At 42.7% G+C, this 14,617-nt stretch overlaps 1 protein-coding gene across 1 annotated transcript; it reads right to left on the minus strand.

Moving 5' to 3' along the window:
* Positions 1-346: 346 nt before the first annotated feature.
* On the minus strand, positions 347-14,390 carry LOC139657205 (DNA helicase B-like). Its single transcript, XM_071534966.1, has 12 exons — positions 14,171-14,390; positions 12,536-12,886; positions 9,863-10,128; positions 8,724-9,737; positions 7,136-7,310; positions 6,721-6,862; positions 5,918-6,060; positions 4,758-4,842; positions 3,453-3,512; positions 3,054-3,282; positions 1,723-1,890; positions 347-1,005 (listed from the first exon to the last, which is right to left on the minus strand). Exons 1-12 carry the CDS (start codon positions 14,388-14,390, stop codon positions 481-483), a joined length of 3,378 nt encoding a protein of 1,125 aa, XP_071391067.1. The 3' UTR covers positions 347-480.
* Between the last annotated feature and the right edge of the window lie 227 nt (positions 14,391-14,617).

A 14,617-nucleotide genomic window follows, 5' to 3' on the forward strand; every position in this document is an offset into this window, starting at 1 on the left:
GTTGGTAGGAAAATCTGATTTGTAAAGAGTAGAGTAGAATGATTTAAATGTTGCATTGACATCAGTGGGGTCAGACAACAGGTTACCAGAGGAGTCTCTAATTTGAGGAAACAGACGTGTAGCAGCTTGACGCTTCAACTAATAATAATAATAATAATAATAATAATAATAATAATAATAATAATAATAATAATAATCAGCCAAGCATAGGCAAGGTTTCTCATTCATTTTATAGCAACTTGGTATCATATATGGTAGAAAACAATAAAAACACAGCAAATACACACTCCACAATATGAAGCAGTGCAGCACTTTAAGATTTTCTCAGAGGGTAACTGAACTGAACTTAGAGCAAAGAGTCTCTTGCCTTGGAACAGCCAAGTGGTGAATGCTACGACGTCTGAAACAGAAGACGCCAACAAAAGCTCCACAACAACACACTTTGTCTGAACTACAGTACAGTACTTGGACTCTTTTCTGCTAGACTGACATCATCCGAAGCTGTTTGCGTGGGGTTTCCAGACCCTCAGCAGAGAGCGCCCTCTTGCTGCCGGGTGATGCCGCAGCACCGTTCGGCTGGTTCTCCTCCTCGCTGTCCTCCTCCTTAACCCCCTCGGCCTTCCACAAGCTCTTGGGTAGCAGTGGTGTGGAGTGGGCAGGGGATGTTTGGGATCTGCTGGGGGATTGTGAGGACAGAGGGGTGGACGGTTGAGAACGAAAGCACCAGGCCGTCTTGTGTGGCGTGTTCGGCGGGGTTTGGCTGCCGCTGGGCTGACTGTCCTGCTCCTGTCCTGCAGTGCAGGGATTCACCAGCACCTCCTTGACCAGACCTCCCAGTCTGGTTTTGCGTGGGGTTATGTGTCTCTTAATGGCCGATGCAATGCCTTTGTCATCAGCCACCACGTAGATGCGCTTCTTACCCCTCGTTACGGCCGTGTAGACGTGCTTCCAGTTCTGGGCCCTGCCGTCTTGCAGCACATAGACAATGGTGTCGCTCTCTGAGCCCTGAGTCATTAAAAACAATGACAAAGAAATGAAAATTCTCACACATTGCAAATCCATGTTATACTAAATCACATTTTATGATTGACATGTAGTGGAGCCTCTGTGTTGCTGCAGTAAGCTATTTTTCTGACCACTAGTGGGCAACAGAAACCACAGCACATTTGTAAATAACACACATCAGTGCGACTGCACTACGGAGGCCTACCAAGGACAAATGGAGGTTACATGTCTCACAATGACTAGTGAAGAGGTAGGTAGCAAGTTCACCAGTTTAACAAGTTAACTCACTCGCTTCATCGATTCCGCCATTACAATGAAATATCCACATAGCACACATTATTTTCAGGATTGGTTATAAGTCCGATATTGCTTATTGCAGGTTTAAGGGGTGGAAACATTTGTATTACAAAGAGCCCCATAAATCCTGTATTATTCAGGCTGCTATTTCATTATTTAGGTTGTTTTCTCTTAAAGCTGGAATCCATACCTTTTCATACTTTCACTTAAACATTTCTACTCATTTAACATGTTCTAGTATTGAAATTATCTCTTGTGTACCCTCATTTTGTTATATTCTATTTATATTTTATTCTTCTTTGCTGTATCCTATGACTATTTGCTGCTGCAATGACCTAATTTCCCCTTGGGGATCATTAAAGTTCCCTCTCCTCTTATGTTTCTGTATTACGTGGCCTTCCGTCTGTCTGGTCAGTGTACCTGGAAGGTGTGGATGGTCCTAGCCCAGGCATGCTGCAACCTGCACTCCCTCTGCAGTTCTCTGTAGTTCCCCGTTAGCACACGTCCATCGCCGTCATCCAGGGTGAGATAGCGCTTTGTGGGTGGACGCCTCCCGGCAGAGCCAGGTTCCCCCTCCACCGTCCTGTCCTGCCAGTGAAACACCAATACATCCATTTTATACCGATATTGGCCTTTTGTTAAAAATCAGTCAGTCAATGAAATCTGCCTTAAGGAGCTGCTAACCTACCTAGAAGAATTTCATTAGTTTGGATTTAAATGGAGAGTTTTAGTGTCCCATGATGGTTTAAATACTGTTTCAGAGGCTTTTCCACCCTGACAAGAACAAAATTCTGGGGGAAAACACTAAATACTTCTCGTAGTTAAAAAAAAAACAGTTTTTCCCTCATTAAAAGGAATAGTTTGGTATTTTGAACACTGGGCCCAAATAACATGTTTTCCGCCATGATCCCCATTAGTAGAAACCATAACTATGCTAGCTGCCTGCTCCGCCCGTCCAGTAACACCAAGTGGCCCCCTCCTACTATAAACGGTGTTTTGCAAAACACGACGCTCACAGTGTAATCATATCGGTGTCAGTTATCTTGAGAAATAATTGTAAAAAAAATAAAATAAAAATAAACTAGCTATTTTTGGATTCTTCTCGCTCTCGTGTACACTTACACCGGCATAGAAGGTGCGTCTTTGAGAAAAAATAGTTCCTATCGAAATAGAACACAACTATTGACAGAAAGCTTGATGTTTTGCAAAATAACGTTTTATCATAGTTTTCAAAGACTGTCGTGTATAAATCTGTGCAGAAAGGTGCTCAAAATCTAATCAGATAATCTGCTCTATAGGGGGAACCTGTGGTGCAAGTATGAAGTTTCTATCATGTACTGTTCACATGTACCATGGTGGAGAGCCATAAATATCTGTATCCGTATCGGCCTTTGGTCCTAAAAAACCTGTGAAAGAATCCGGTCGTAGACGTCGTCTCTCAACTGCAACTCCATTCTCGCGTCTCAAGTTGCTAATCGGACTGTAAATAATGACCGGCGCACGGAAGAGGAAGTCTTGGCCCGGATGTCCGCTGGCTACACCGGAAACCCCAAAATATTGGCCGTCGCCCCCAGAGTCTAATCGTGGTCAGACCGATAGACGATGGGTTCCGAGATTTGTCCAGCTATTCAAGGAAGCAAGAGGTTATGTATTAACCATTCATCACATTCCTGCATTCACTTGCAGTGTTTCATACTGAGATCAAAGTTAAAGACAGCAGGGAAAGAAGAGCCACTGTCCATGATGCCGACCTCTCGGATGAAGAAAATCTCTCCGTTGCAGAGCCGCAGTTTGTCCTGTTCCTTATCCTTCTTCTTTTTCTGACTTTGTCCATGATTCGTGTTGGATTGCATGAAGCCACGCCTCTCCTCTCCCCCCTCCTCATCCTCTCCATCCACCTTCTCTTCGGGGTAGATGAAGCCATTCTTTGTACAACAGACTTTGTCCCCGAGCTGAAACAGCAGCTTTTTTTTGTGGTTTCTGCCATTGAGGAAAATAATTGCATGATTATTGTCAAAAATTGCAACACATTATGGATAGCACTGAAATGGTAGCAGCATCAAAACTGAAGTACTCTTGTACTGGGGACAATATCATTCAGTTCTCAGAAGTAGTAGTTATGCAGATGTTTTAAGTGGCTAGTCACTCACCTGGTCGTATGATTGTTATAGTGCTTACAGCAAAGCTCATTGATCAGTGCAACATCTATCCTGTAAAAGAATTAAAGGTGCATTAAGTGAGGTTTTCACTGCTCCACAGCATAAAATTATGATAATGGGGTTGTTTATTAATACCAATGACTCAACCATTGGCCATAGGGGTATTCCAGAAAGCAGGATTGGCAAAATATCCAGATCCGTTAAATCAGAATTAATGGAAATCCAGGACACCTAAATTAAATATAAAAATCAACAAAAAAAGTCATTAAGAATTCAGGCGTTACATCCAACCTATTAAACATTAGTTTACAGAGATCTGTTCAATGTTGAATGACTAAAATAGGCCTTAAACTTGATAGTCAACTCACGCATTAACTCTATCTGCAATTTTCTTTGCCATGCCAACTCTTGCCCTCTAGATGCTGCTTAATATTTGTTGTTTGGCGGAGTGAAATATGACACTCTGCTCTGCTTGTTAACCTCTGAATCCATCATTAATCCCATTTTCAGTCCTCAATTGAGGATGGCTTTATAAATTCACCGTGAACACGCATAGTTCATTCTCAACCTATCCGGAGTTGATCAAACCCGATCACTGAAATTGGAATCAGAAAACTTTGAAGGCTTAACGGCCAAACCGGAAGTTTTGTTTCTGCTAATTCGAGCTAGTCTTACCTATCGAGGCCGGGGTGCACGCATACGTGACGTATTTTGAAATAACAGCTAGTGTGGCGATTTCTTTAGGATGGTTTGGCTTCTGGAGACTTGGATTATGCTGCATGGAGACATTTTATGGTTATTTTCCGTAATTTTTTTAACCGTGAAGTCAGGTCACCAGCAACCAGCAACAGCTCAGGGCCTGCTGTATGGACTAACAAACTTCACCCGAGTTTCAGCTGGCATGGGGTGAGTAGATAATGACAGAATTTTCATTTTTGGGTGAACTATTCCTTTAATATGTAAAACACATCACTTCCTGTTTGCCGACAACTCATCCTGACACTGGTCTTTCTTAAACACAGGGGCTGGAATGGGACAAACTACAGTTTCATGCAGCGCTTCTAGGTGGATTTTCTCTGGGTGAGACCCAACACATTAATTTGTTGAATATACACCTAAAAAAATAATCCCTCCCCGCGTTATGTCCCGCCCCAATATCCTGCTCCAACAGGAAACGCATAATGAGCAACATGCTCTTGCAAAAATGCTGTTTCATTGTGACTTTAAATAATGTAAGTGGGTCCACAATGCATCTTGACGTGCGTCAATCGTCCTCTCATTTCTCTAGTGACTAACCTTTTGAAAGCAATGAACTGGGAAGTTGAATCCTCTTTCAGTCCAGGAGCTTTGTCTATCAGTAACTTGACAGCCCTCTGTAAACCTGAAAATTAAATGTGCAGTCAGTACAGTATGTAAATCATGCCTCACACCATACTTGTATATTCTGTCTTGCATCAACAGCCATACTCTATATGAGGACTATCCACAGAACTTGAATGGACAGAACAGTCCTTCCACTGTTTGTCATGGTAATTTGGCTAGTACAACATAAAATGGCAACTATGGCATTTTAAGGGTTCGTTGCTATAGTGACAACACAAGTCTGGGCATTAAGGTCATTAAGTGTGTTACACTTGCTTGAAAACTGCAGATGTGTCTGCTGCACGAGTGCTTAGCAAACTGTCAAAACTCAACTGAAAGCTGCTGTTTGCGACAAGGTTAACGTAGCTTAATCAAAGATTGTGCTTCTGTCGACAGCGCTTCTTGTCAAAATCAGCATATTAGCTTACTTAACTTATTGGGTAGGCATCACCAAACAGGTACCTTTAACTTAATACAACCCATTAAACTAATGAAGCTTAGCCCATCCTTTGTGGAAAAGAAAAGTTAACATTCGCTAACTTCAAACAGCTAATGGACATCAGCTTGTCAATAGTTTCTGTCAATAGTTGTGTTCTATTTGAATAGAAACTATTCGTTTAACATTAGGACAGAAAGTTCAGGGTTTTTTTTTACAGGTTTTCAAAGACTGTCGCGTCTGCCCCTAGGCTTCTTTTGCAGTAGCGTGGGAGGGGGCATCCCGGTGTTACCGGACGGGCGGAGCAGGCAGCTAGTGAAGTTATGGTTTCTACTAATAGGGATCATGACGGAAAACATGAGCCCAGGGTTCAAAATACTGAACTATTCCTTTAAAGACAGCAGCAACTTGTAAAAGAGAACCAGCTCGTGGTGGCATAAGTCGGTTCATACAGAATTTAGCCAAACGGTACACATAAAAATGGCGGCCACTCCAACCATTCAGCATGGGAAAGACTGTTCTATCCATTCAAGTTCTGTGGTACAATCTATTCAGCTATATTCCTTACTGTCTTACAACATGTGCCATCACTGCATCCTGGTAATGTCAATCTTACATTCCCACTGATGTGAAAATTAACCCCAGTAGATATACTGACCGTCAGCTGACCCATCTCTCGGCAGACGGACGAGGATGAACCTCTTGTCAGCAGACGGCATGCTGTGGGACTCATTCAGATCCACTGTGGCGTCAAACTTCAGAGGGCCATACCAGCGGCGTTTCATCCCCATTTCTGAGATCCTGAAACACACCAACATTAGGTGTGTCAATCAATGCTTTTAAACTAGGGTTAGACTGATATATGGGTCTGCCGATATTGTCCTTTTATTTAGCATAGGATCTAGTCCTGTCAGTGTTAGTTTTAGGCATGAAATGGTCAAAGATAAAGATATACCCCAACTTAAACTACAGCATGTTCCTTTACAGCAGTGGTTCTCAACGTGGGGTCCGGGGACCACCAGGGGTCCTTGAGGAGGTTCCAGGGGGTCCCCAGCAAACTGATAAATTGTTAAACTCCAGCATTATTTCATTTACAAGAAGTTAACACAATTAGAGAATGTAGAAGAATGAGTGTGTCTCTCTACCTACAATACAGATAGTCATGGGATTCTGGACAAAATCATATCTGACAATAAAAATATTCTCAGATTTGAGTTTGAGAGAAAATCTCATCAAATGGGGGTCCGTGGCCCTAATGTGGACTGAATTAGGGTCCTCGATATGAAAAAGGTTGAGAATCACTGCTTTACACTATTATAGTAGTCAGGGTATTTGCACACCATCAAAAAACAGACTGCATATTGCAATACACTGTGTTTCATTTTTCACTTGATAGTATTATAGTAAACATTTTAAATCTTAGGCCTTAAGGAAGCTAAACAGAAAAATTTATATATTTACAGTGTAGCATTTTCAACAATAAGCTGAGACTCTGCTCGGTGGTTGGTCCTCATCTCAATGGCCCACTGGACGACTTTCAGACTGTGAAACAGGTCGTGTAGGGTGTTCCCAGGCTGGATACTGGGAAGCTGCCTAATATCACCTAGACAAAAAACACACAGAAGTAAGATTTACATACATTCAGCAGTCAGCTTTATTCAATATCTAACAGAACATTACAATAAATCTAAACCAACTAGCCCCACCAGACGGGCTGCAGTGTTCTGAATGCGCTGTAAAGGTCTGATGGCAGAGGGGGATAGCCAAGCCAGAAGAGCGATGCAGTAGTCCAGGCGGGAGATTATGGGTTAGCATGGGTTGAACCCTGTTTGCTTTGATTGTAAACTAGTGAATGCTACAGTGTTTTGGAGCTCACCCAGTAGGATGAACTTCCTGAGCTGGGCGTGTTTGGTTAGCATGGTGAGGATGGAGTGGAGGAGCTGGACACACACCAGGCTGCCTTCGTCCACCACGAAAACACGAACATCCTGGAACATCCACTTCTTATGGCCATTCTCATCTTTCTCTCTGTTCATGAAACTCCACAGCACCTAGGGGAATGAGAGAGAGAGAGGATAAACTCTTGAGGTGTTCACATGCAACCATTTACAATAACCTGGAGAAGCTCTCCCAAATGTGAGAAACCAAAATAAGATAATGTAGCACCTGCAGCACCTGCAGGGTCAGACAGACAGACAAGTTTCATGTAGACTGGACATGCTCGATTAGTTATAACTTATGTTGTTAGCCCGTGACTTTTGTCAAGTTTATCATTAAATTGCAACCATATTGTTCATCGCACATTGTTCAAATTAGTTACAATGGCCAAATTTTCCATTGGAAAAAATGACCCTTATATGACCCTAAATATGGCTTAATATCCAGAATACTATGCATGTAAACATTAGGTTCTCAAAGAGAAATGTGACACAGGATACATTGTTGTTCAGCATATAACTAATGGAAGCCCACAAAAGAGGAGCTGAACTGTTAAATAGGTACAGTTAAACTGATATACTGTATGGGATTGCTAATATTGTCCATTATTAAAAAGAGAATTGGTTCAGTCAGCGTTGTCCACCTCCAATATGATGGATATGATGCAATTTGATCATTTACATATTCATTGTGGAACTGGTTGTCTAAGAGAAGCTGATTCTAATGAGTCTTTATTATTATGATTATTATTTGATTTCAATTGAGAGTTTTAGTGTCCCATGGTCTAAATGCTGTTTTGGTGGCTTTTGCACCCTGACAAGAATAAAATTATTGCGGAAACAGTGATTACTTGGAATTTCTTGCCATGAAAATGGTCACATTGAAACATATTGAATATTGTCAAAAGATATTGGTTATCGGCAGTTTAAATACAAAAATATTAGTATTGACCTTCAATAAACCATACTGGTGTATCTCTAGATTAAAGCTGCAATATACAACTTTTTTGGCATGACAATAACAATAAACAGGATATTCTACGTTATCAGTCTCTGTGTGTCTGTGACCCTGTGTGTTCATGCCTAGATCCATCCGTTTACCTGAAATTGCCTTTTCAATTATGTTGGGATGTTTTGGAGCGTATACCATTTGCTGTGGGCACATTGTAGTGTGGCCATCAGTGAGATGGTTGTAGCTATCAAGGTGAGGCTAGTGACCACGGTGTAGGGAAGTCATAGCACTATCAACAACGGAGGAAAGCAGTAAGAAAAGAAAGAAGAGCAAAGCTACATGTTCAAACACATGGTGAACATCAGAGTTGCTTTTGTAATTGCAGATTGGCTGCATTCGACGTCTGCTTCAACACCTGTGGAGGCTTTACGGATGCCAGTTACCTCAGTTTCAGGCTAGATGAGAACTGTCCTGTTGGGGTGGGAACTTGACCAACTGGGGGGACTAACAATACACTTCCTGTCTCAAGGAGAAAACATATTGTAGCTTTCAGATGCCGCCTCTCCAATCCCTACCTGATGTAGAGTGTATGCCTTGAAACCAGTCTTCTTGGTCAGTAGAGATGCAGCTCTGCCTGTAGGAGCAGTCAACAGGATCTCCATTTTGTTAGTTATCGGTCTGCTCCCGTCCTTCTCCTTCTCCTCTTCCTCCTCTTCCTCTGACTGAGTGAGGAGGCTGGGTGAGCCTGGCGGGTAGTCCCACTCCTGGGATCCTCCAGTGTCATTCTCAAAGTCCATGCAGGCGTTCTTGATCTCCTGTTGGTTGCAGTTGTGCTGCCGCATGGCAGCTTTGAACACCCGGCAGACCACTGTGGTCTTCCCACAGCCGCCTTTACCGCTGATGACCGTCACTGGGTTGGCACAGATCATCTCTACAGCCCGGACCTGGTCTGGATCCAGCTCAATAGGGGGAAGGACCTGGTCTGCTGCTGCCTGGCCTGGTCCAGCCCTCTGCTCTGAGGACTCAGATGATGAGACTGGGTGAGTGTTAGCTTCTGATTGGATCAGAGGGATTTCTTCCCCGTGAGCAAGTGGAACAGATATGTTTGTTGGGTCTGGGACTGAAGGGTTGCCTTCAGAATCAGCATTTTCATCATGGCGAGTTGTTTCTTGCTCTGACTCCAATATCAGCCTCTTCTCAGCATCTGCACACAGCACCTCTCTGGCATTCAGAGGAATTTTCCACGGCTCATACTCCACCAGGGAGCGCAAGCATTCGGCGATACCCGTCTCATACACCTTAAAGTTTTGCAGCGCCACCCTCTGTTTGTCGCGCACCACTACACCCTGCTCCTTGAGGAAATGAATGGCTTTCCAGGCTTGTTCGTCAGACATCTTTGGGAGTAGGACGTCACAAAGACCCTTCAGCTCCATGTAAGTGCTGCCTGTGCCATGGCAATGCTTCTTCAGCTGCTCGTACACATGCAAGGCGTTACGCTGAAGCTCTGGGATTTTGTGGAACAGGTTGCAATCCACGAACGCCTTGAGCTGAGCCTCACAGCGCACCAGTTTCAGTTCCTTGTACACAAGCTTAAGAGAAAAGAAAGAGAAATTGAAAATCAAGAGCACAAGAACACATGAATACCTTCACTGAGGCTTGACACAAGATGTTGCACTTGTAGCTGGCAGATTGGGCAAACATATTGGAACCTTACATAGTTAAATCCCAGCTTCCACACATCATCTGTTATGATTTCTTCCAATTTGGCCAGCAAGCTCAGGTCCACCCCCTCCTCTTCCTCCTCGTCATCCTCTTGTGTGGGCAGTGCAGCCTGTCTAGCTTGTGTGGCCTGAGTGGCTGGCAGAGTCTTTCTTCTCTTGCCATTTCCAAGCAGTTCAACAAACTGGCCAGGCAACAGGGTTGGGAGGTATTTCATCACATTAGGATACAGACAGGATGCATGCACTTGCATCCCTGCAACTGAAACAGAAAAGATTCGGTATTAAAGATGTACAAGCCACATGTGAGGTAACTATGAACCTGAGACAGGAAAGACTTAAGAGAGAGGAGGATGACATGCAACAAAGGTCCTGGGCCAGATTTGACCCCAGGACGTCACCAGGACACCCCTTCATTCCCTTTTTTAGCCTTTATAAAGACAGGGGGTTTTCTGAGCATGCACGTTCTTTTTCAGCACCACCCTGCTTCACATTCACAGTTAAGGGTAAATTATATGTGTGCGCTGAATTGCCGCAGTAGCAACAGCGTAGGTGCCTAATGCCTATGGTCCGAGCATTTATGGTTCTGCGTTCTTGATTGACCGAAACGCTAGACGGCAGTGCCGCGCTTTGTTAACACGGAAATAATAACAGAAGAAGTAGTGTTTACATTCTCTGAAGCTAGAGCTGCAACGATTAATCGATTAGTTGTCAACTATTAAATTAATCGCCAACTATTTTGATAATCAATTAATCAGTTTGAGTAATTTTTTAAGAAAAATAAGTCAAAATTCTCTGATTCCAGCTTCTTAAATATGAATATTTTCTGGTTTCGTTACTCCTCTATGACAGTAAACTGATTATCTTTGGGTTGTGGACAAAACAAGACATTTGACGATGTCATCTTGGGCTTTGGGAAACACTGATCGACATTTTTCACCATTTTCTGACATTTTATAGACCAAACAACTAATCGATTAATCAAGAAAATAATTGACAGATTAATCGACAATGAAAATAATCGTTAGTTGCAGCCCTAGTTCTGGCATATTTCTCACCATGAATTCAGTGACATCTGGTAGTGTTTATAATTTGGAGATGAGGTGTCCTACAAATTAATATATTTGCAGCCCTCCACAGCTCGTCTCTCTTCTATCTCCATTGTCTTTGCTGTCAGCGAACATGAACCGGATACAGGTAGGATGCAATACAAAGCGGACCAATCAGTCCTTCCGGTCTTGCGTCACCCTACACTAGGGTTGCACGATATTGGAAAAAACTGACAACTGCAATATTTTTGTTTTCTGCGATACACATTGCAATATGAAAAAATACAGGAATTTTCACCAAATGACTTGAATAGCTCTATCAAGCCTTGCCCCTTTAAGAAGGTGGCCTTGTGGGTAACCTGCACGGGTGACATAGCAGGAAGTGAGTGTGTTTTTAGCCGTAGCCAGAGCCTACATCCATGAGCCAGAGTGAGTTGCAGGATGCTAAGTTACCATAGTTAGCGGGAAAAGAGCTTAGAACGTCACAGAGAGGCCGTGCATTATGTTCACTGCTCTACCGAAATAAAGTGCCAGTTCTCCACTGCAGAGTTGGTCCAGACTCTTAGTAAAAAGCGTGTTACCAGCTACAAGCCAGGCTAAGCTAAAATAGGCTAGCACAACACCAGAGGCTTCCTAACTACGGTTCGGAGCCGCGAAAGCTGGAAAGATAACATACGCTACTCTGATAACAAACCCTTAAATCAGAGTAAATTATGTTATATCAGACAGACTTCTCTTGTAGATTCGTCATGGAAAACGAGAACTGTGCGAGTTTTCCTTTTGTGTCAAACAGCAAAAAAGTTGTAGCAGGACGTGTTTGAGTTAATTTGCCTTACTTGACATCGCACGTCCTGCGATGTGACTATTGCGCATGCGCACATCGCGATGACGATGCTGAAACTATATATCGTGCAGCCCTACCCTACACGCAGTTAAATTTTTGCCTCTTTGGCCTACGCTGTACTGATGGTGTAGCTACGGCGTCAGTCAACGCAGAAGTATGATTTACCCTTTACACATCCACATTTGGGAGCTGCTCAGTGGTTTTACTGGGCAGCTCCCAAATGTGGATGTTAGGGCTGAACGATTTTGAAAAAATATCTAATTGCGATTATTTTGACTGATATTGCAATTGCGATATGATTTGTGATATTAGAGGGAATGATAATTTTTACATCATTATTCTAATTTTCATAGAAAAATGTATTAAAATAATTATGGTGTGATTTTTGTGGGGATCTGTACCAAACAAAGATGTTTTCTTAAGTCTGTAGAATATGATGTGTAGGCCAGGACATCTCTGCAGCACCACAATATTTCATTTAAAATGGTATTTTGACACACATTTCACCTTTAACAAATATTGCACCTCCTGCGATTTGAAAATTGCAGTAGGCCATATTGCAATTTCGATAAAATTCTGATTAATTGTTCAGCCCTACCACTGGTGCAGCTTGGGTTTAAGTGCCTTGCTGAGAGGCACCTCATTATCAGTTGTCGAGGGAAGGATGTGCTAATCTACAATTACCAAGCATTCATGTAGACAGAGAAAACACAGCATCTTATTCATAACACTCAGGTCTTTTTATATGGTGGGAGTTAAGATAGTTGTTAACAAACCTGATTCTAGCAGACGGGCTGCAATGCACTGAGCTACTGCATTGGCCCCTTCTGAAAATTCACCGAGGACTTCCATCAGGTTGCAAATGGAGACATCTGTATCTTCTGGCAACCACTCAAAGAACTGTGCAATAAACTCTGGTTCTATTTGGCAAGCAGCTAGAAACAGGGACACGATAGGACGCCAGCCTTCTCTGTCCAGGTCGGAGCGTAGCTTGTAGGAAGGATACCCCTTCACAACCAGCTTGTCCCTCTGCCCTCGGACAGAACATGTCACCTCCCACCAAGGACTCCTGAGAGCGAATCCTCCCTCCACTTGGTGGGTTCCTCCAGACAAGACCTGGAATTCAACTGTACACATAGGAACAAGATCAGTAGGGTTCAACCGATGGGGGGTTTTGAAGGCAGATACTAATATTTTTGTATTAAAGCTGCAAATAAATGATATTTTGTTCCAATATTCAGTTGGGGTTTTTTCTGTTTTTTTTTTTTTTTTATACCAACGATTACAAGTATTCACCATTTCCCCTCAGTATTTTATTCTTGTCAAATGAAAAAGCTTCTGAAACAGCCTTTAGATCAGTGGTTCTCAACATGGGGTCTGGGGACCACCAGGGGTCCTTGAGGGGGTTTCAGGGGGTCCCCAGCAAATTGATCAATTGTTAAACTTCACCATTATATCATTTACAAGAAGTTAACACAGTTACAGAATGTAGAAGAATGGCTGTTTTGATCATAGTTTCACTGTTATCTCTTTGCCAACAATACAGATAGTCATGGAATTCTGGACAAAATCATATCTGACAATAGAAATATTCTCAGATTTGGGTCCGTGAGACAAATGGGGGTCCATGGCCCTAATGTGGACTAACTTAGGGGTCCTTGATATGAAAAAGGTTGAGAATCATTGCTTTAGACCATGATGGGACTCAGGGGCCCAAAACACGTAGCAAAAAATACCACCTGTTCTACTCAGACGGTATATTGTAGAAATGAATGTTAACTAATGAAAATGAATGTAAATTATTTAAAAATCAATAGATGACGTCACATTGTGTCCTAGAAGATTAATTATCATTGGAAACGTGGAAATGTTTGATGACTCGCGCACTGGCTTTGATTGCGGTTGTATACGGCAATTTCCATCTGATTTGATTCAGTTTATGATTAAAAAAGAGAAGATGACCATACGCGCGTCCCATAAACTTTTTATCATGTGCTGGAGTAGAGCTAAAGTCTTTAAGAAAGAGAACGCTGCTGCCAATGCTCCCTTTTGATAGGTCTTCATCAGGTGACGAGTTTTATGAATTAGCCCAGCAGGTGACGTTGTTCACATTTAAAATTTACCGGGAAAAAATGGTGTCGTAAATTGGATTTGTGCCCAGGTGAAGAGTTTATCCTAACGGTTACTAAAAAAACTCTTGAGCCATGTTTTAAGAGGTGTGCGTTTGCCGATATACATCAAAGTCACATTAAATTGCCACATATTTGCATGGAGTTGAGTGTCACGTACTCTCCATAACTACAACAACATGCACCTGGGGTAAACAACCACCATTACAACACAAAGAACAAAACCACCACCGCAACAACAACATCAAACACCACTACAACAACACCAAGCACAATCCTGACCTTTGTTTTTCCGAGGTACCGAGGACTGGAACATTTGTCCCCCGGAGGAAACACTGCTCATCTCTGTCATATCCAGAAATTCAGGCTGTTTTTCTTCCTCTTCCTCCTCCTCTTCAGACTGTTCACCTTCATCTTCCACTCTGGAAACTTTCTTCTCAGGTAATATGTACCCTATAAGGGTGAGTTCTTCAGCTGACTCAGCTCTCTTCGCTGCTGACATATCGAAAACCTACAGGACAGCATTACTCGGGAGAAGGGGCTATCTGCAGTCTGCAGACCAAGTTGGTTCTATATTAAGACTCGCTACAAGACACGCCCCCACCGGCTACATCAGTATACGCCCCCTGAGAATATGGTGGCCGAAATGGGTCGGACAGTGCAACTTTGGCCTGTCTGTGCTTGCCGTAGGCAAAGCACACTGTTATTATCTCACCTATTTATTATTTT

This window comes from Centroberyx affinis, unplaced genomic scaffold, assembly GCF_046629955.1.
Source record: "Centroberyx affinis isolate AG114_WGS23_722 - 3 ecotype Tasmania unplaced genomic scaffold, CSIRO-AGI_Caff_v1 ptg002641l_1, whole genome shotgun sequence".
NCBI lineage: Eukaryota > Metazoa > Chordata > Actinopteri > Beryciformes > Berycidae > Centroberyx > Centroberyx affinis.

Excerpts from the sequence above, each read along its gene's own strand:
- LOC139657205 (XM_071534966.1), bottom strand. The coding sequence starts at position 14,390 with ATGTCAGCAGCGAAGAGAGCTGAGTCAGCTGAAGAACTCACCCTTATA. Across the intron at positions 6,863-7,135 it reads CAGGAAGTTCATCCTACTGG|GTGATATTAGGCAGCTTCCC; the intron begins GTGAGCTCCAAA and ends TTTTTTGTCTAG. Across the intron at positions 1,891-3,053 it reads AGATTTTCTTCATCCGAGAG|GACAGGACGGTGGAGGGGGA; the intron begins GTCGGCATCATG and ends TTTCACTGGCAG.